This window comes from Hoplias malabaricus, chromosome 5 (assembly GCF_029633855.1).
Source record: "Hoplias malabaricus isolate fHopMal1 chromosome 5, fHopMal1.hap1, whole genome shotgun sequence".
Classification (NCBI taxonomy): domain Eukaryota; kingdom Metazoa; phylum Chordata; class Actinopteri; order Characiformes; family Erythrinidae; genus Hoplias; species Hoplias malabaricus.
In genome coordinates, this window is record NC_089804.1 from 38,736,615 (window position 1) to 38,756,243 (window position 19,629).

The 19,629-nt window shown below is 42.4% G+C and overlaps 1 protein-coding gene across 3 annotated transcripts in view; it reads right to left on the bottom strand.

Annotated features, from left to right (window-relative positions):
• fhit (fragile histidine triad diadenosine triphosphatase) overlaps positions 1–19,629 on the bottom strand; it is a 284,283-nt gene that overhangs the window by 169,763 nt on the left and 94,891 nt on the right. For all 3 annotated transcript variants that reach the window (XM_066672616.1, XM_066672619.1, XM_066672617.1), the window contains one exon: positions 16,255–16,364. In XM_066672616.1, the coding sequence (XP_066528713.1) occupies positions 16,255–16,360 (106 nt within the window). In that variant the 5' untranslated portion in view covers positions 16,361–16,364. The remainder of the gene's footprint in view (positions 1–16,254; positions 16,365–19,629) is intronic.

Below are 19,629 nucleotides of genomic sequence, written 5' to 3' on the forward strand. Positions count from 1 at the left end.
TCTTCATTTCTCCTCTACTTTTGTACCCATCTCTATTCTGTTCTTTTCTCTTGACAGGTTTTCTCTTCTCCTCCTTCCTTTGCTCTTCTCGTCTCTTTCCTCTCGCACACAAGCCTTGTTACATCATTACACAATTAATGAGCTAATGACTAATTAATTTAGAGTTACTTTCCCTGCATAGATCAAGCTTAGCTTTGGACCTGAATTCCACAATCAATAAATTAATATCCACATAAAATTCTGAAGCTTTCTACATGTTTCCTGCAGTTGTCTATCACTGTGTTCAAGAGGCATAACACTTCCTTTGTTGTTAGATGCTTTGGTTTGATGCTAGAGATGTGTCAGTGCGAAGAACGTTTTGAACTTTTTTTTTTTTTTCTAAACAATGTTAGAGAACAGTTCATGATGAACCAAGAGTGTGACAAAGATACCTTTATATTTCACTGAAGAATAGCAGTCTGACCCTGAGCTGGAAGCCAATACTGGACAAAGGGAGTGGAGAAGGAAGTCTTACAAACACTCTATAGAGGCGTCGTTTTGCTTGTTGGGCCACCCACAAAACAAGTCATATACCAACAAAAGTTCTGAGACGACGCTAGCCTTAGGCCGCAGCTAGGTCCTGACTGTACACACATCAGAGAACAGCGTCACAAAGAGAAACACCAGGAGTTTAGGCTTTTAATTAGAAACATCTCTGATTCTCAGATACTCTCACTTTGTTATGAAAATAACTTTTATCATACCATTTTTTTTAAATTTTTTTTTATTTTAGGTCTGAGGCAGGAAACTTTACCATAAACATCTCGCCTGGTTGTTTTTCCTGATTCTGTCTGGGGTTCTAATTGCTCTCAAGGTCCCTTTGAAAGAGTGTAAAAAAAAACATTCCCTCTTAGTGGAGAAAATATGACCATAAATATTGCATGGGTTTGTGTGTGTGTGTGTGTGTGTGTGTGTGTGTGTGACAAAAGAAAGCAAGAAAGACCAAGAGTGAGGCAAAAGAGAGAGGGGTCTTCTGTCATTTTTGACCTAGTTTTATGACAAAGATGAGGTAATGACAGGTCATTTTTTACAGGAAAATTGTTATGAAATAAATGTGAGGAATATGACTCAGTAACTGGGGCTGATACATTTGATGTTTGCATTGAATCTCAAAAGGGAAAGGGGAAGAAAAACAAACACGGTACAGTTCTGGGGTTTTCAAACGTCTGTCACCTGCTTTGGTTAAAGTACCTCAAGGATCAAACCATACAGCAGTGTTCACCCCGGCTGTTTTTTTAGCCGTTTTTGCTCGGTTCTATTTTTTATTTCGTTCTCGTTTCCTGTGTTTTTACTCAGTGTTCTTATTGTGTTTGCTTTGCTCTGTTTAACCTCATCTTTGTGCTTTTACATAAACGCTGGTCCAGCGCTGTGATTGGAGAGACTCAGACGAGGAGGCGGGACAATCCTAAAGTCTCAGCACTTGCCGTAGTAAGTGGAACAAAATCAGAACATCTCATTTTATCTCATGTTTACTGACTCACGCATCCCACAACACAGTTGTTGGGTGGTTTTGTTTCACAGTATGTGAGTTGGAAGGCTCCAGGTACATACAGTAAATGCACATGGGCTGAAAAAGCCGATTATTTCTATTAAATGTCCCCTTTAAACATACATTTTATGTCCAAATGTGAAACAGTGATGATGCTGCAACACAGCTTTGGGGCCAGGGGATCCAGGGTTTGGCCCTGCCTTCAGGTCACTGTGCCAAGTTCAATGTGCAGACAGCTTGAGCCGCTGAGCGGACCCCTCATATGATGCTATATGTCCACCTTCACACACATTTCTCCCTTTTTAGTGCACTATAAGGACACATCACTGTATGCAAATAAGTGCATGACTGTTCCCACCCCCTATGGTGCTCTATATGCTGCACTTAGACAATTTCACATATTTGATCACCAACACATGGTTTTATACCCCTCTAGCCAACATTTAGCATTGAGCATGTTGACAATACACTCATGTACCGATGCTCCAGAGCCTCCCATTTCGTCTTCTTTTCCTACTCCACAAACTGTTGGATCCAAAAAACTCACTGAACTCTTGTTGTCCCTTGTGGGAGCACAGTGTTTGTGGATTGAGTGTTGAGAACTGCCTAGAAGTTCCAGGTACTTTGCTGTTAATCATTTGTTGTGGAATCAGTGCTCGGTGTGAACTGGAGGAGAAAATCGCCTCCCTTTGTAGAGAAAGAGAGAGAGAGAACCTCAAAATCACCATTTCCAGGAGACCAGGTATTACGGGTATTTCTAAAAGGACGAGTTTAAAACAGCTCTTAACAAACAACTTTAGGTTTAGTTTTGTCTCAGCAAAATCTTCCCCAAATATCAGCTTTCATCACTAACAACGAAAATTATCCTTCCACAGTTACTACGCAACACAAAGACGTCGGTCTGAAAGAATGTGAGGTTGTCAAGTAGCTATCACTAAAACAGAATGTAGACAGTCCCTGTGTCATTAGAAATACTATCAACACGTGTCCAAATTACTATTTGGCATTGTTACATGTAACAATTTTGTGCATGTATTTGTTATCTTGTTTTGTTTCCTGGTTCTTTTTTTTCTCTCTCTCTTCTTCTCATAGGTAGATTGGACTGTCACTTCATGGACCTGGCAACCCTTCCAGCTCCAGCCAATCCCAACCAGCCACAACAGCTTACTGCTCCTAAAAGGGTGGGGCTTAAAGGTTTTAAGCTGCACCAGGAAGTCAGAAAGGCAGCCATCTTTGGGCTCACTTGTTTTGTTTGGAAATTGTTTGACTCTGTCTGGCTGTATGGTCTTGTGTGCTGGTGTGTGTCTTAAAAAACTAGTTTAATGATGTCTACCTTATGTTAGTGTTGTTTTGCCTTTGGAGTATTTATATTTTTGTGTTTGAAACCGTGTCCTAGTCCTGTCAGGTTGTCTGTTTGTTTCTGTCTCCCTAGGAGGGTGAGAGCAAGTTAGATGTGCGCGCACTTACATGGTGCACACGTAGACTCTGTATTGTATAGACACACCAGAGTAGAGGGCAGGTACCACCCTTGTATTTTCTTTATAGAATATAGTTAGAGTATCTTGACATAGCTTAGGTGTTAGTCATGTTTTGTTATTTTCTTTTCTTTGGTACTGTCCATGTTCCTCCCTCCTAAGGTTTGTCCACCTGTCTGTGTTATTGTGGTATGGTTGTTTGTATTAAAGTAAGGTTTGTAGTCCCGAACCACTTAGTATCTAGCTTTTTGGCTGGCTTTTCTTTTTCACCTACACATATTGTTACGTTTCCCTTACTATTACCACCCTAGACCCTGGAGCCCAATAGTAGGGGCGTAACAGGCATCTACGCCACGTGATTTCTGTGGTCACACCATAATGTGGGCTGTTTTCAAGTTCAAGTTCATTTGCACAGTAAGGAACAGGTTCCGTGTACAATGAAATTCTTTCTTTTGCTCCTCACCAAGAATGCCAAATGGAAGAGAAAATACAACGAATAACTAGATAACTTATAAAGTGTAAAGTTCACTGAGATATATACATAGGTGAACGGTAAAGTGAACGAGTGCTACAATCAAAAACAGCAATAATTAGAAACACTCGTTTGTGTGACAGTAAATGACAGAGGCATATAAACATGTTGACAGTAAAGAGCAGGGTTATTTCTGAGGCACATCTGTCACATCCTTGCCCAATCCTGTTTGTTTTCCCTGCCATGTGCTCTCTCAGCACATGGTCCTGTCTGTTATTGTTCATGTCTCCACCTTAGTCCCGTCTTTGTTTCGCCTCCTTGTCTGTGTCTCATTTGTTACTCTGCCCTTTTATTATCTGTCTCAGGTGCGTCTCGTCTGTGTTTAGTATTTAAGTCCCTTTTTGTCACTTCCTGTTATCAGTCATTTGTTTTGTGTCGTTCTCTTACTCGTTTCATTCCCCAAGTCAAGTCGTATTGTATTGTATTGTGTTGCTATACATCAGGAGTCTGATGGCAGTGGGGAAGAAAGAGTTCTTTAACCTAGTGGCCTTGCATTTGACACTTCTATACCTCCGGCCTGAAGGCAGAAGTGTGAACAGTCCATGCTGGGGGTGGATGGGGTCTTTAAGGATGGAGGCAGCTCTCCTGCGGACTCTCTGGTCGTAGATGCTTTGCAGAGAGGGTAGTGGAGTCCTGGTGATCTTCTTGGTCCATGATAATGTATTTGGACCCAATTTGCTGGGGCACATGCCCCATAAATTGTCGTAGTGCCCTACTAAAATCACACTGATAAAAAGTCAGTTTTATCCCAGATTGGGGAACTTCAGAATATGCCACGCAAATTGACCACAGGCCCTACATTTCCTATAATGTCTCAGCAACTTTCCAATTCCATGAGCAGCTAACACTCTCACAGTCAGTTTACAAGGTGATGATAGCTCACAGTCATATGATTTGGTGATAACAATTTATAACAGTATAACCTACTAAAAATACATTTTACATCACTAAATCGCTTCACTGCATCTGGTGTTTAACAAGATATTTTTACTAGATCCACAGTAGTGCCCCTACAACTGATTTGCAAGAAGAGGGTTAACGCCAAGACTCTCTAAATTCAGTCTATTCCAAGTACACTGTCAAGAAATGCCCCTGCCGTGTCTAAAGAGCCCCCCCCACAGACACACCCTCAACAGTAAATCTGAAGAAAAACAAAGGGAGCTGTGGCCATAAACGGCTGGTGTTTGTTGTTATATAAGGGGAACCGCTCCATGTTCTGCTCCAACAAACATAAAACAGGTTGAGAATGATATCTCTGAAGGACAGACAGCAATAAACACATTCTGACAGAGCTCATGCTGTCCACACTTATGTATATAAACAAGTGAATGCACTATACATTTCATTTTATTTACACATATTTCTAATGATAATATATGAGCCAATGAACCCACAAATCAAAGCCAATTTGACCCAATTCTATTGGTCCAAAGCTTGATGTTTTCATGGCTCTAGAACAGTGAGAACAAAGCCTGGGCTTTAATAAATACATCAAAAACCACTATATTTATGTTGAAAATGTATCACTGCAGAGGACTGAACTATTTTAACTTGACCCTCCCTCTCCACATCTCTTTCTCAGCAGTATGGCATTGCACTGGGACTTGGCCCTGGCTCCTCCAGCCCACAGAGGACGCCCTTTGAGTGGGCCGTGGCCCAATGAGGCCTGCCCCCTTCCCACACAGCTCCAGAGCTTCGCGTGGACACACAGGGTTGAGAAGAAGTACAGTGAAGCATCATACTACTGTAGAAACAACTCCCCTGAGGATACACTGTATTTCCAAAAGTTTTTAGACACCAGTCAAAGCAAGTGAATTCTGCTGCTGACTGTGGACTCAGAGGCTCAATTCTGCCCAATGCCAAAGTGTCAGCTAGAGGCCAGTAGTGTTTGAAGCGTTTTAAGAAACGCTGAACCTGAATGAACACTGAGGTTTGTGTTTAATAAAGGTGTATAGTATATGATTTACATATTGGAGAGATTTAGCCAGTTACCTGGTTAGGAAACAGCAAATAACGCTGCGGACAAATGGACGCAATACAGCCATCTGCTGATGGAAAGGTCGATTCCTGCAGCTCTGAATATCCAATGACCTGATTCTTCCTGCCGTCTGGAAGCACAGTGATCCATGCAGCAGACGAGCGTCTGAGGAAAAATGACCCGGAGAAGAACTGACCACAGGGGGTGCGCCCTCCAGGTTTAAGAGAGAGGCTGAAGATTGGGTTGGGGGGAGTGTTATGAGGGAGACTGGGATATAAAGTTGTATTAAGCTACAGGCTAATGCACACCCACACACAAACACACACACACACGCTTGTAAACACCCAGTAGATCTGTCAGAAACAATAAGCAAACAGGGGGCTGATGATGCACACAATAGCAGTGTAGAGGCCTACACCCAATGACATATCTGCATGGCTTTAAAACACCACTTTAAAAGCGAATGAACAGGGACTCGGAATTAGTCACAGCACTGGTGATAGGAACCCGGTGTTTGAAGACATTTGCCTCTACTAGCTCCCTTACAAATCAACCATTACCTGGTCCAATCATCAGGATAGATCATCGACTGGGTTGATCTCTTATCATGCCTCAGCAGTCCATGAGAGCACCACTGACCTCTTTCACTGGGTGAGTAGGATGGCCCCTTGTTAGCTAGAACAGGCTGAACAGTCTGCTGATGTGACCAATCTGGTCAGTTTGCATGCAGTTATGATTAGGGTACACATATGAGAACATATATTACTACAAAGAGCACCCCGTGTCCAGTTTGTGACTGTGAAATTACAGCTTCTAATGTGTTGTTATGTTTCACTGACCTGTACAAGGGAGAACAGAGCCTCTGTCTTTGCTTTTCTGGGCTCAGCACTGTAGAAACGGCACTATGTAAGTTTTAAATGAGGGTAGGTAACCACCAACTCGCTTGCTCTCTCTCCCCATCCTCCTTGATTTCAGGATAGTACTGTAAAAGTGAATTACATTTTGCTAATTTAGAGGGAGCCCAGGAGAAAAAATACTCAATGCTACTTGGTGTTTCTTTAAAGTCAATAGTTATTTTCCATTCACCAAGCCTGCTAATGCCCACTGGTGGTGCTGTTTCACCAAATACATTCAGAGGCATTCAGAAAAATATAGTGGAGTTGCAATCCAAAGAAAGGAGAATGTAATTGGGACAAATAAACAAATCTATAAAATCAAATACAAACGCAATACAAGATACCGAGAGAACACTTGTAAACAAACACCGTGGTCTTGCACCTGTTTGCTATACGGCAGAGAGATGGGAAAGCGATGAATTTAAGGATTAAACAGAGGAACGGCAGCTGCTGTGATTAAACATGTCTTTTAGTCAAAAAAGTTCCTGTTTTCACACATCTAAAAAGCAGAGTAAACAGCCTCGGAGAAACATTCTGCTTCCACTGAGGGATTCTTCATTTCAGCATTGTGCAGTCCAAATACAGCGGTAAATAACTGTGGATCTGTCTCTCAGGTACGTGCACACGTTTGTTTTATGTCTCCGGGTTGTTTATATCATCCCTGTTTAGAATAATATAAAAAGTCTGATTGCAGATGCTGCCGATGTTAGCACTCCATGGGTTTAAATGATTTGTGGGAATCTGTGAAGATGAAGAGTCCAGGGGTGAACAGAACTGGAGATGATTCTCTAACATGTGAAAAGCTTTTATGAACGAATGTATAGTAAAATAAATTATATCCAAATGCTTTAGATTGAAAAAGCTGTGACAAAAGTTTGCTGCTCAAACCTTATTTACATTTATTTTATATCACTTAATTATTATAAACAGGGGCAGTACGGTGGTGCAGCAGGTTAGTGTCGCAGTCACACAGCTCCAGGGACCTGGAGGTTGTGGGTTTGATTCCCGCTCCGGGTGGCTGTCTGTGAGGAGTGTGGTGTGTTCTCCCTGTGTCTGCGTGGGTTTCCTCCGGGTGACTGTCTGTGAGGAGTGTGGTGTGTTCTCCCTGTGTCTGCGTGGGTTTCCTCCGGGTGACTGTCTGTGAGGAGTGTGGTGTGTTCTCCCTGTGTCTGCGTAGGTTTCCTCCGGGTGACTGTCTGTGAGGAGTGTGGTGTGTTCTCCCTGTGTCTGCATGGGTTTCCTCCGGGTGACTGTCTGTGAGGAGTGTGGTGTGTTCTCCCTGTGTCTGCGTGGGTTTCCTCTGGGTGCTCCGGTTTCCTCCCACAGTCCGAAAACACACATTGGTAGGTGGATTGGCGACTCAAAAGTGTCCGTAGGTGTGAATGTGTGTGTGTCTCTGTGTTGCCCTGTAAAAGACTGGCGCCCCCTCCAGGGTGTATTCCCGCCTTGGGCCCAATGATTCCAGGTAGTCCCTGGACCCACCGCGACCCTGAATTGAATAAGCGGTTACAGATAATGAATGAATGAATATTATAAATAGTCACAATTATGCCATGAAACCTCTCTGAACTTTGGAAGATGTTTAATTAATGCATTTTAATATCTTGTTCATGTAATAATCAGAATTTGTTGATTATAGAAGGAGAAGACATGGCATAGATTTGATCAGAATAAAACCTTCTCATGTTCATTTACACTGAAAGCTATGGCCTATCTTTTAAAGCCACTATTTTGGAATTCAAGGCTTTAACAAGCGATGAAATATGTGCAACACTCTACTGGCCAGAGCGATGCTGAGAGAAATGAGCGAGCTCAGTGATCACAAACAGGAGACCTTGTTTAAAGCAGCTTTTTCCTTATTGACCTCTCATCATGTGTCCAGCTGTCTGTGCTTCCTGACCGCTCCTGTGGTGAAAAAGCCCCAGACACAGTTGACATTTACCACAGAGATACCACACTGTTTTGGCGCCACCCCAACCCCCAAGCAGAAACACACACACACACACACACACAAAACCTGAGGGCCATGCTGGCAAACAAAAGCACAACTACCACTGTAAATCCACCACCTTAAATCAAGCACCACAAGCCCACCGGCACCAGCTCCGGCACAACGCAGTAATAATGAGTGGGATTGTTCTACAGTTAATTGCAAGTTTTCTCAGGCCCTCACCCTCCCCCTCTTCCATTTTCTAACACAGGAAGAAAGAGGGAGCATTGCTAATTATGAATTTTAATGGGATTACTAGATCTCCAGCAATCTGCTATTTGGGGTATTGAAGAGATTAATGCATTCATGAGGAAGATGATTAACCAAATATCATGATACGATCCTCCTATCCTTTTCATTCCAAAGAGTTTTTGAAATCATCACAGGGGCTTTATTATTATTATTATTATTATTATTATTATTACTGTACTTTAATCTCTATTTCAATATTCTTTTATGTTTTACCATATTCTTACTGCACTTTATTTTTTTTATTGTAACTATCCATGTAAAAGACTTTCTGAGTTGCTAGATCTCAAATATGTTCTAATGCTTTATATTTCTCTTAGTTTGAATCATTTTTAATCATGATTTATTTGTCTATTTGTTTTAATCATATTTTATGCTTTTATTTCTATTCTCCAGCATTCGAGGAGTGGGGTGTGTTCTCCCTGTGTCTGCGTGGGTTTCCTCCGGGTGACTATCTGTGAGGAGTGTGGTGTGTTCTCTCTGTGTCTGCGTGGGTTTCCTCCGGGTGACTGTCTGTGAGGAGTGTGGTGTGTTCTCTCTGTGTCTGCGTGGGTTTCCTCCGGGTGACTGTGAAGAGTGTGGTGTGTTCTCCCTGTGTCTGCGTGGGTTTCCTCGGGGTGACTGTCTGTGAAGAGTGTGGTGTGTTCTCCCTGTGTCCGCGTGGGTTTCCACCGGGTGACTGTCTGTGAGGAGTGTGGTGTGTTCTCCCTGTGTCCGCGTTTTGAAATGTTTTGCTTTTCCTAAATAAAAACATTTTAACCTTTAACAGCCATTTACCAATATTCCACCCAGTATTTTACAGTTTAACAGAGACTCCTTCAGCATAACTCCCCAGAAAACTTTTTCCTGAACTCTATTGCTATCAGTGAGGAATATAATAACTAGAAATTTCCAAAGTCCTACACTGATGTTTTCTTTCTCTAAGTTGGACTCATCCATAACTGATTAATACACTTCCTAATCAAATCAGCTGTGAGTTGGTATTGAGGCTTTCTGTTCCACTCCTGAAGGCCTAATCATTGGGAGAGAGAGATCTTGTTTCACACAGCACTCATTAGAAGTGTGAATCCTGGGGGTTAATCCCTGCTATTCAAAAATATGCAGTGACTCGTGGGCCTTACATTAGGAGTCTGAGGTTTTGAATAATACCGTACTACTGTAGAAATAGCTTGCACACTTTAAACAGTAGCTTGCTCTTTCTGCACAGAGCGTATGACTCGTCCATATTCTCATTGCTAGCAGCTTCTAGAACTCTTCAATACCGTATTTTTCCAATACTGACCCTTTGCACTGTTCGGTCAGTAGGAACCAAGTGAAGTTGTGGACAGAATGAAGAGTCTTTCAAAGTGGTGGAAGGATAATCTCCAGCAGAGTGCAAAATACACTTGTTAGCACATCTGATCTGAAAGAGGCTTGGATTCTGAGGAAGAGCTTGATCATATATGCTCTTACTTTTATCCAACAGATTAGAGTTTCCTGGAATTAATAAAGATAGCAGAAGCATATTCCAGGGAAGATGTTTCCCTTTATCAGCAGAAAATGGACTGAGTATCTGGAACTGTTTAAACTGGAATGGAAAATTGCATCTTTGTACAGTGACTCAACGGAAACATCATTTACCATTTGAGGAGAAAAAAATCAATGATAATATATCTTCCCAGAATATTTCATAGCAGGCTCTGGGTACTACACCCCCCCCCCACACACACACACACACACATACACACAAAATCACAAACACACCACCGACTCTCTCCTCAACAGCTGAAAATAACCTCCTCTGAAAGACCAATACAATGGCTAGTTTTAGCTGATGTGGCTGATGTCATGCTATTATGCTAATCCCTGTGGCTTTGATGTTTGGCGGACATGTTGAATAGAAACATTTACATAAATCATCATTTTTCAGGAGATAATGAGACACAGATATATCTTTTTTTTCTCCCTGACCATAAAATCCGCTAATAAAACAAGACAAGGCCACTATTAGCATTTACAAATTAGCAACGGCTACAGTATCCAACTTTCCTAGAGGTGACAGGAAAGGACGGAGAAAGGCAAAAAGTAACAATTTCAAAGTTTGCTCTGGTTCTGGGTAATAACAGCAAAATTAGAAAACCAAAGTCACCAACCTTGGGTCGCATCTGATCTACAGCATAACAGCATAAGTAACAGAGATGATCCCTAGATACATATTACATCAGACTAAGAGGTCTAACAGGTGCCAAATAACAACAAATATGAGGGTGGAGCATGGGGAGGTCTGTGGTGACATTGTGAAAACACATTTGACTTTACACTTTACACAAAACATAGTGCACTACGTGTACCAAACACTATAACATGTTATGGGTATTTTCTGTCTAATACGATACATTTACAGTTGTACACTACCGTGTTTCCCCGAAAGTAAGACAGTGTCTTACATTCTTTTTACCCCCGAAAGTCCCACTATGTCTTACTTTCGGGGTATGTCTTATATTGGTAAAAAATGTCGATTTTTGTTTTAACCATAAAATTAACATTTATTAACAACCTGAACAGTATGGTATTCACCATAAAACAGTTTTATAAAAGCAAGTGCCAAGAATGTCTTGTTACAACTGTATCATGACGGTATTTCCATGTATAACATGTAAAACAATGAAAAACGGTAAGAACGAACAGTTTGAATATGTTATACTGGAAGATAAAACAGATTTATTCCATGATCAGAGCGGCCACCAGCGGCTGCACATGAGGGCACTGAGGCTGCGTGTTGGACCACGGACAACATTACTGCTGCTCCCGCGGCCTCCACATCCCTCCGCTCATTCCGCTCCAGATCTGTCCGCATCCCGCAGTTAATGCAGCAAAATGTACCGGTACTATGGCTTATATTTTTCCAACGTACAGTTTACTATGTCTTACTTTCGGGGTACGTCTTACATTAGCCGACCCCCCTAAAACCCACACTGCGTCTTACTATCGGGGGTGTCTTACTATCGGGGAAACACGGTACTTACTAGGGTGCATTGGGAAATTATTTGAGTGCACAGGAAATTATGCACCTCATCTTCAGACACCAGAACCCCAAAATAGTGCACTAAATAGTGAACATGGCAAAGCTTTGGGCAGCTTTTGGCTAATGTCAAATCAATGAAAACCCCACAAAGATAGGAATACAAGTGTGTGGGTGTGTGTATAAGTCAGGGCTGAAAATATGAAGCCAGAATAAAGTAAGAAATCCATTATCACAACACACTGATTACGGGGAAATCTCTGTACACAATTCCACTACACAACATTCACATACTTGCTTCAAAGCCACGGTAATCAACAGTCAGATTCCTTAGACAATAAGGCTCTATTCATCTTGTTAATTTACCCACAAATCCATTATGAGATCCGCGCAACTGGAGAGTGCTTAAGTAAACAGTATAAAACCCTCCTCTGAACACTTTCCCAGCCTATGTATCACCTATATGAGACAAGCACTCTCTTGCTTCAGCAAAGGCAATAGCGTAGCCACGATGGCGCTGCATACAGACTATGTCCAAATGGCCTTGTTCTGGAACTATACAAGTCATTGACCTCTGGCTTTGGATTGATTAGTATTGAAACTCTTATATTAAAGTCTATCCACTTGGCAGCCATTTTGCAACAAACCTAGACAGCTATATCCACTCATACGCACTGTTTCCTATTTATTTCAATTACCAGAGTAAGGAGTTCAGACAAGACATTCAGCGAAGGTGATAGCATAATGAAGATGGTGGTGCCAGGCTGATATCATGTGTAAAACATGAACAGTTCACTGAAAGACCATAACTACAAGAACATTGTCATTCTTCACTAAGGAATCTTCCATCCACTGGTGGCGCTGTTTCACTACATACACTCAAAGTTTCTATCATGTACTCAAAGAAGAGCTATGCATAGCTTAGCGATAGCAGTACACAAACACAACACACTGATTTCCTAAAGTTACATTTGTAGGCTTGCTTTTCATACTGGGTTGCCAGATATTCACATAGAATTCATAAAGCGTTTACAAATCCTGTGAATGTGTACTCTTGTAGGAAATTAAATATATATGTTTTCACCTTGACACCAGTCTGGGTGTTGTATACAGATGTCCAGACAGCCCTGTTCTGGAACTATACAAGCCATTGACATCTGGCTTTGGATTTTATGCACCATAACCCTTATATAAAACCTCTGCAGTCATTTCGCAACATCCACAGGCAGTTATTTCCACTCACACAAGACCAGGCTCCTCTTGCTTCAAATGGACATTTTACACTTGTAAACTCCCAATAAAGTTTCACTGTAATCACTGTTAATTTTTGAAAAATAAAAATGCATCTTGGCTGAAATGTTGCCAAATAACATGCGCTTTATGTGCTTACCATTTCACAAGATGGTATACTGGTTCTTCATACTAAACCCGTAAACATATGAGCTTTCTTGTTAACACTCAATTCACATTCATTCCTGATAGGGCTGATACTGTTGAGCAGCAGGTGTTCGTCACGGTTTCTCAGCTAAAATCAAACCTGCAGGCATTGTGAATTGAAATGGGGAAAGTTAACCTTGGTCAGAGAAGAAGTGCAGGAAAGAGGCTGAGCTCGTGGGTACAGGGGGGAGTTCATAGCACTGCAGCCCAGTGTGGTGGAGAGCGGTGTGAGCTGGGTGTAGAGGATCTGGAGGCGGGAGCTGGTGGGGGGGTGGTGTCATTGGCTCATAAAACAGTCTGACATCAAGAGGGAAGGACGGTGAAAGTAAAAAACCCTGAAAATCCCTCTTTAAATACATTATGTGTGAGAGACACAGAGAGAGAGACCTAAGACCATCATGCCCAATGCTAACTGTTCTCTAGACGTGTATAACCCCCCCCCCCCCCCTCCCAAGGTGGGATGTGCAGCAGTAGAACTCTGCCCTCTGGAGTCCTGGAGCAGCATCCAATATCTCTGGATTGTAGAGAGGTGGAGTAAGCAGACAGGGAATTAGAGACTCTATCCCACCTCTCCCACAGCAGCTGTGAGTCTGGACTGTGTTGAGATGTACTCAAACTGTGCTACCTAAAGCCGGTCGGATATCCTCTCCTCCCTGAGGAGCCCCATCCCTCCTTCCATCCTTCCCTTCATCCCTCCCTCCATCACTCCATCCCAGAGGCTGTTCTTCAGGAGTTGTCCTGCTGTCTGACAGCTGCCAAGGGCACTCGGATCTTCGCTGTGTGACATGTCCAACTCCAAACTGCTCTCAGAGAGATTGTCTGAACAAAGGACATCATCAGAGCCACTACACGCTAAGCCTAGCGCTGTTCTCCCAGCAAGGTCCCGAAATAACATGTACACCTACAGCTCTACCAGTACTGACATAGGGAGATATTTTAAAAAACGCTTAGGTCCTTTAAAAAGCCTGTGATATTCTAAACAAATATAATTTAATAAGTTAACTACTAAAACGTTAATATTTTTAATGCTAATGAATAATTTTACCAAACTTCCTCCCGTTATTCACGCACAGAGCCTAGTGATATATTAGAGGTTTGTCTAGCGGAGTAAACACAGCATCGCCACTCTTGAGTTCAGAATGTAATTATATTTCATTTCTGCAGAAATATGTATTAAATATCATAACTAACACTCACTCACTTTAAACACACACCCTTATTAAGGACTGTTGTTAAAAGCTTCAGCCTTAAGAAGGGACAATGTGATCAATCATGATTAATCACAGCAAACTGTGAGATTTATACAAGCCTTTGATTTAATTTTATTTTTTAATATATATCTACAGCCCTGTATCTACTGAAGTCCAACATTTAATTCAATTGTCTAATATGTTACAGGGCGGCATGGTGGTGCAGCAGGTAGTGTCATAGTCACACAGCTCCAGGGGCCTGGAGGTTGTGGGTGCGATTCCCGCTCCGAGTGACTGTCTGTGAGGAGTGTGGTGTGTTCTCCCTGTGTCCGGGTGATTTTCCTCCAGGTGACTGTCTGTGAGGAGTGTGGTGTGTTCTCTCTGTGTCTGTGTGGGTTTCCTCCGGGTGACTGCCTGTGAAGAGTGTGGTGTGTTCTCCCTGTGTCTGCGTGGGTTTCCTCCGGGTGACTGTCTGTGAGGAGTGTGGTGTGTTCTCCCTGTGTCTGCGTGGGTTTCCTCCAGGTGACTGTCTGTTAGGAGTGTGGTGTGTTCTCCCTGTGTCTGCGTGGGTTTCCTCCGGGTGACTGTCTGTGAGGAGTGTGGTGTGTTCTCTCTGTGTCTGTGTGGGTTTCCTCCGGGTGACTGTCTGTTAGGAGTGCGGTGTGTTCTCCCTGTGTCCGCATGGGTGTCCTCCAGGTGACTGTCTGTGAGGAGTGTGGTGTGTTCTCTCTGTGTCTGTGTGGGTTTCCTCCGGGTGACTGCCTGTGAAGAGTGTGGTGTGTTCTCCCTGTGTCTGCGTGGGTTTCCTCCGGGTGACTGTCTGTGAGGAGTGTGGTGTGTTCTCCCTGTGTCTGCGTGGGTTTCCTCCGGGTGACTGTCTGTGAATGTTGTTTTATGTACAAATTCACCTTGAGACCAGGCTGAAAATATTACAAGGAGCACTGCTGTCAAAGAACTCACACTGTGCTGTACTCTCCCTCAAGCAGAACTTCCAGATAAGTTCTCAAACTCTCCCTGTTCATAGCTTCATCACATACTGCTCCCTTCTACTGTATATACGTCAACAACACATGCTTCCATGCATGCTCTTGACCTTTCGCTCCCAACTGATCAAGTTTGGCCCAAGAACAGCTCTCAAGCCGGTTTTATTCTCTGACTCTACGCCACATTTGTGATTAAAGGATGCTAATATATTCCTTATTGCTGCAGAACAACTGCTCCCTCTCGAGCCTTTAGGAGTGCGAAGAGATGCCCTATAATATGGCAAAAGGAAAAAAAAGAAACCTATTTCCATATTTCCATATGCACTTAATCTAAACACGGAAGGGTTACGTAAGCCCCAACACTCAAAGATGGCTCGTACAAAGCCAAGGACTTATTACCATTCAGAAAAAAAGATACCAAGCGCATTATTCAAACAAATCAGCGATGGACATCATGCAAATGTATGCATGGCCCTCGTTCGCACGTTGAGCAATAAGATTAATAGACAAAAGTGAAAAAAAGGGAAGTATTCCGTTTCGGAATGAGGGGGAAGAAAGAGGTGAAAGTACGACTGATGATGAGTGGAGGCGCTTTGCTTTTCCTTTTGCTTTTCCGCTGTTAGTCATAGCTCATGTTGGAGTTGTTAAAGGCAAGTCAAAACAACTTTTAACCAATCACACAGCCCTGTTCTCTGTTCCTTATACTTACACTTTTCTCCTTTTCCCCCAAAATGAACGTCTCTCCTGCGGGGTCAGGCTGTAAACATCTGTTTATGTGGCCCAACCCGAAGGTCAAGTCGAACTAAACCGAGAGCAAACTGTTGCCAAGCAACGGCCAACCAAACATGGCGCCTGCTCTATTGAGCACACCGTGTTCCTGAGCAAAGCCCAGGGAACCAGAAGGAGCCATCTTACCTGCTCTCCAAGCGGAAGAACACCGTCCATCAGCTTGTCGAGAATATTCCAGGCAGTTTGGGGGTCATTAAAAAGGATACGCCCAGGGACCACTGGCTTCCGGTTGACCAGAGCGAAGGACAGTTCTGTTTGCAGGAACACGGCCGTGGTCTTTATGACATGCTGTCCAAAACGGAATGTAGCCATAGCTCTGAGAGACAGAGAGAGAGAGAAAGAGAAGAAAGAGAATTTTTTAAAGAAATTAAAACATATCAATGGAAAACTCAGCCATGCATTTTCCGACAGCCATGAAGGGTACAACATTTAAACACTCACTCTAATTGGCTCTAATTTGAGAGGGCAGTCATATGACTGTGACATCACAACCCTGGTAATAATATATGGCCCCTATGGTAGGTTATGGATTGTTTACAAGTTTACGAAGTTTACAAGAACATCAAACTCTTTTTCTAAAAAAGAAAAAAAGTGCTTTCCAAAATATGAATGCTTTGAACTATGGTTTACTTCCAGTGTTCTATCAAGTTTGATGAGAAGCGATAGAAAGACTCGTGATTAGTCGCCTTGCTGGAGCGGAGAGCCGTAAACACTTCACTTTAAATAATGACTGGAGTTGAAAGCGAGGCAAAAAAAATAAATAAAAATCGCCGGAGATGGCATTAATGAGGGAGGACTGTGTCGCCACTCGGCCAAGACAACAGTTCCTCAGCATACTGTAGACAAACAAACAGAAGCCGGGCTATTTTTAAAAAGCGTCTCAGCGGGCCCTGTCAACGACAGAAAGACTATCAGTGATGGCAGCCTCTCTGACAAAAGAATAATCCATAACGTGGCGAGAGGGATTTCGAGTCTCCGGGAGGCCCCATATTCTCCGGCTTCCCTAACAAACATATCGGCTGAGGGGGCGCTCTCTCTTTTTCACGTTTTCACGGTTTGGGGAAGCGCAGCAGGAGAGCTGAGACCAGATCAATAGGCTAAAAAAAACTACCCAGCTTCCCTCCGATATGAAACAAACCTGCTGGGTCAACATAGCCACAGCTGGACCCTGCCCCTTTTGGAATATGTGGACAAAGCCAGGATGTAGGCCATCTGTTGCTCTGCATAGTTTGTTACCCCACTTTCACAGAGCAGGTATACTTTGGGCGGTGAATTGTTCTCAGTGGTGTGTTAGTGTACGCTGCACTGGGTTGAGTGGATCAGACACAGCAGTGCTGCTGGAGCTCTTAGAAAAAAAGGCAATTGAAGACAAAAGCAACAGATGGATCTGTAACTGCAAAACTAAATGTTTCTCTATTGTCAGTGGTGTGTGTGTGTGTGTGTGTGTGTGTGTGTGTGTGTGTGTTTTCAGTGTTTGCCTGATAGATAAACTGGCACATGACCATGAACATGTCCTCTCAGTTTAATTACATGGAATTATATAATATGGAAGAGGTTAAACATCATTGTTCATATAAGAATTACTGAAATCAGGGTTAAATTACACCTGCGTGAGTGTCTCTGAGGGTCTTAGGGGGGTCTTGGGGAATGGGGGTGTTTGTATAGGATCAAGGCTGTGGCCTAGAGATAACGAGAGAGCATTTTCCACTGTGGCACTTGTGCTCTCTCTCTCTCTCTCTCCTCTCTCTCTCCCCTTCACACACATACACAGGTGCATAGAAGGCACAAGCAGACACTGAGGCCTACCCACGCTGATACATGTGTAGGATCAACCCTCATTTGGACGCACACACACACAGATACACAGTCAAATTTGGGCATGCATCGGACCACTGACTGTGTACTGGAAGCTATCCCAGACGATATTCCAAAATAAGGATGAGAACGGGTGGGGGAAAGAAAAGTAGAACAGAAAGCGTGTGTGCACCAGCTGTCCCAGCCATTAGCATTCCGGACGGAATCCAAGCATTCCACAATTAAGAGTAAGAATGCAGCAATTAGTTCGGAGCGCACAGCAACGATCCAATTAATGATAATTTACATGTCCTTAATGACTGGAGTTATCAATCCAATGCCATGCAGGGTCTGATAATGCGCAGGTACATCTACATATGTGATATTTGCTTTCCCGCCCACGTGTACATACTTATCACCACTGGAATCTAATGATTCTTTGTTCCCACGGCTTCCCCCCAGCAGCAGAAATAAATAAATAAATAAATAAATAAATAAATAACAAAGTAATCACGTACAAATGTATAGGGGATGGTATAATAACATAATGGGTAATGCTACCAATGCCAATAGAAGAAAAGGTTGTCTCAGAAAGAACTAGTTTATGCTTCATAGAGTGGGTCACACACACCAGGGTGGCCTTGTTTTTTTTTTTTTTTTTTAAGAAAAAAAAAAAAGATGTACAGCAATTCTGACACATCCAGGCCACTGGCTGTCAGTTTGAGAAAGGATCCCAGGAGTTAATGACTCTTTGCTTGTTTTGAAAAAAAGTGAGAACTGAGAACTGATGACCGTTGGTCGGTAAAGCATTTTTTATCTAAAAGCAGTGAAAATGTTATATAAACAATATCACTCATATAATATTTTCACTTTAGAAATCAGCCATTTTAATTTCACATTAAATTTTAACATTTTGTTCATAAGTTCCCACTCATCTGAGAACTCTGATCAGTAGTCCCTGAATTAACCAGTTTATGCTCCACAGAGAGGGCTTCCCACATAGGGTTAACCATGTTTAAAAACAGTTTACTTCAGATCTATCTAAAATAATCTAATATAACCTGACAGACATGATGTGTGCGGATAATGTCTGTTTAAAGACACAAAGAACTATCACTGCCCGACCAATGGCCAGTAAAAACTGTATAAAATGGGGTATAAGATTAAAGGTGATATATGTAAAATTTTGGCAGTAGATGTCACACTAGAGCAGAAGCATCTTAAACCAAACTTCAGTTATGTTTTCCCTTTTGCTTAAGAACATTATTTAATTTAATTTATTACTTATTTATTTTATTTTTTAACACATTTTGGATAATCTGCCATTTTGCATGTACAATGCTGATTATAGATGATGGGGTTGGGGGGGCGAGTACAAAACATGGGGAGGGTCAACATCTCCATAGGGCTGGTCTAAGAAGCACACACAGACAGACCGGCTAAGAAAACAAAGAGCAAAAGACAACACACAGTGAGGGAGTGCTACTTAATTTTCAGCTCAGGAAGCACTTATTCCACTTAAACTTGACCTAGAAATCAGTTGTCTGCTGCTATATTATTGTTTAAACATCATATATACCACCTTTAAAACGTACTATACTATAATGACTAATACAGGTATTGGTATCATTCAGGCCCTGGTGTGTACAGGCTGCACTGTGTGTGTGATACTTGCAAGCACACGTATAATCACTTATCAGCTTTGTCATCTAATGTGTTTCTCCACACCTTCCTCAGAGAATGAGCCCCAACAGTGTCGTCTCACGTGGGTTTTGCAGCATGGGTCA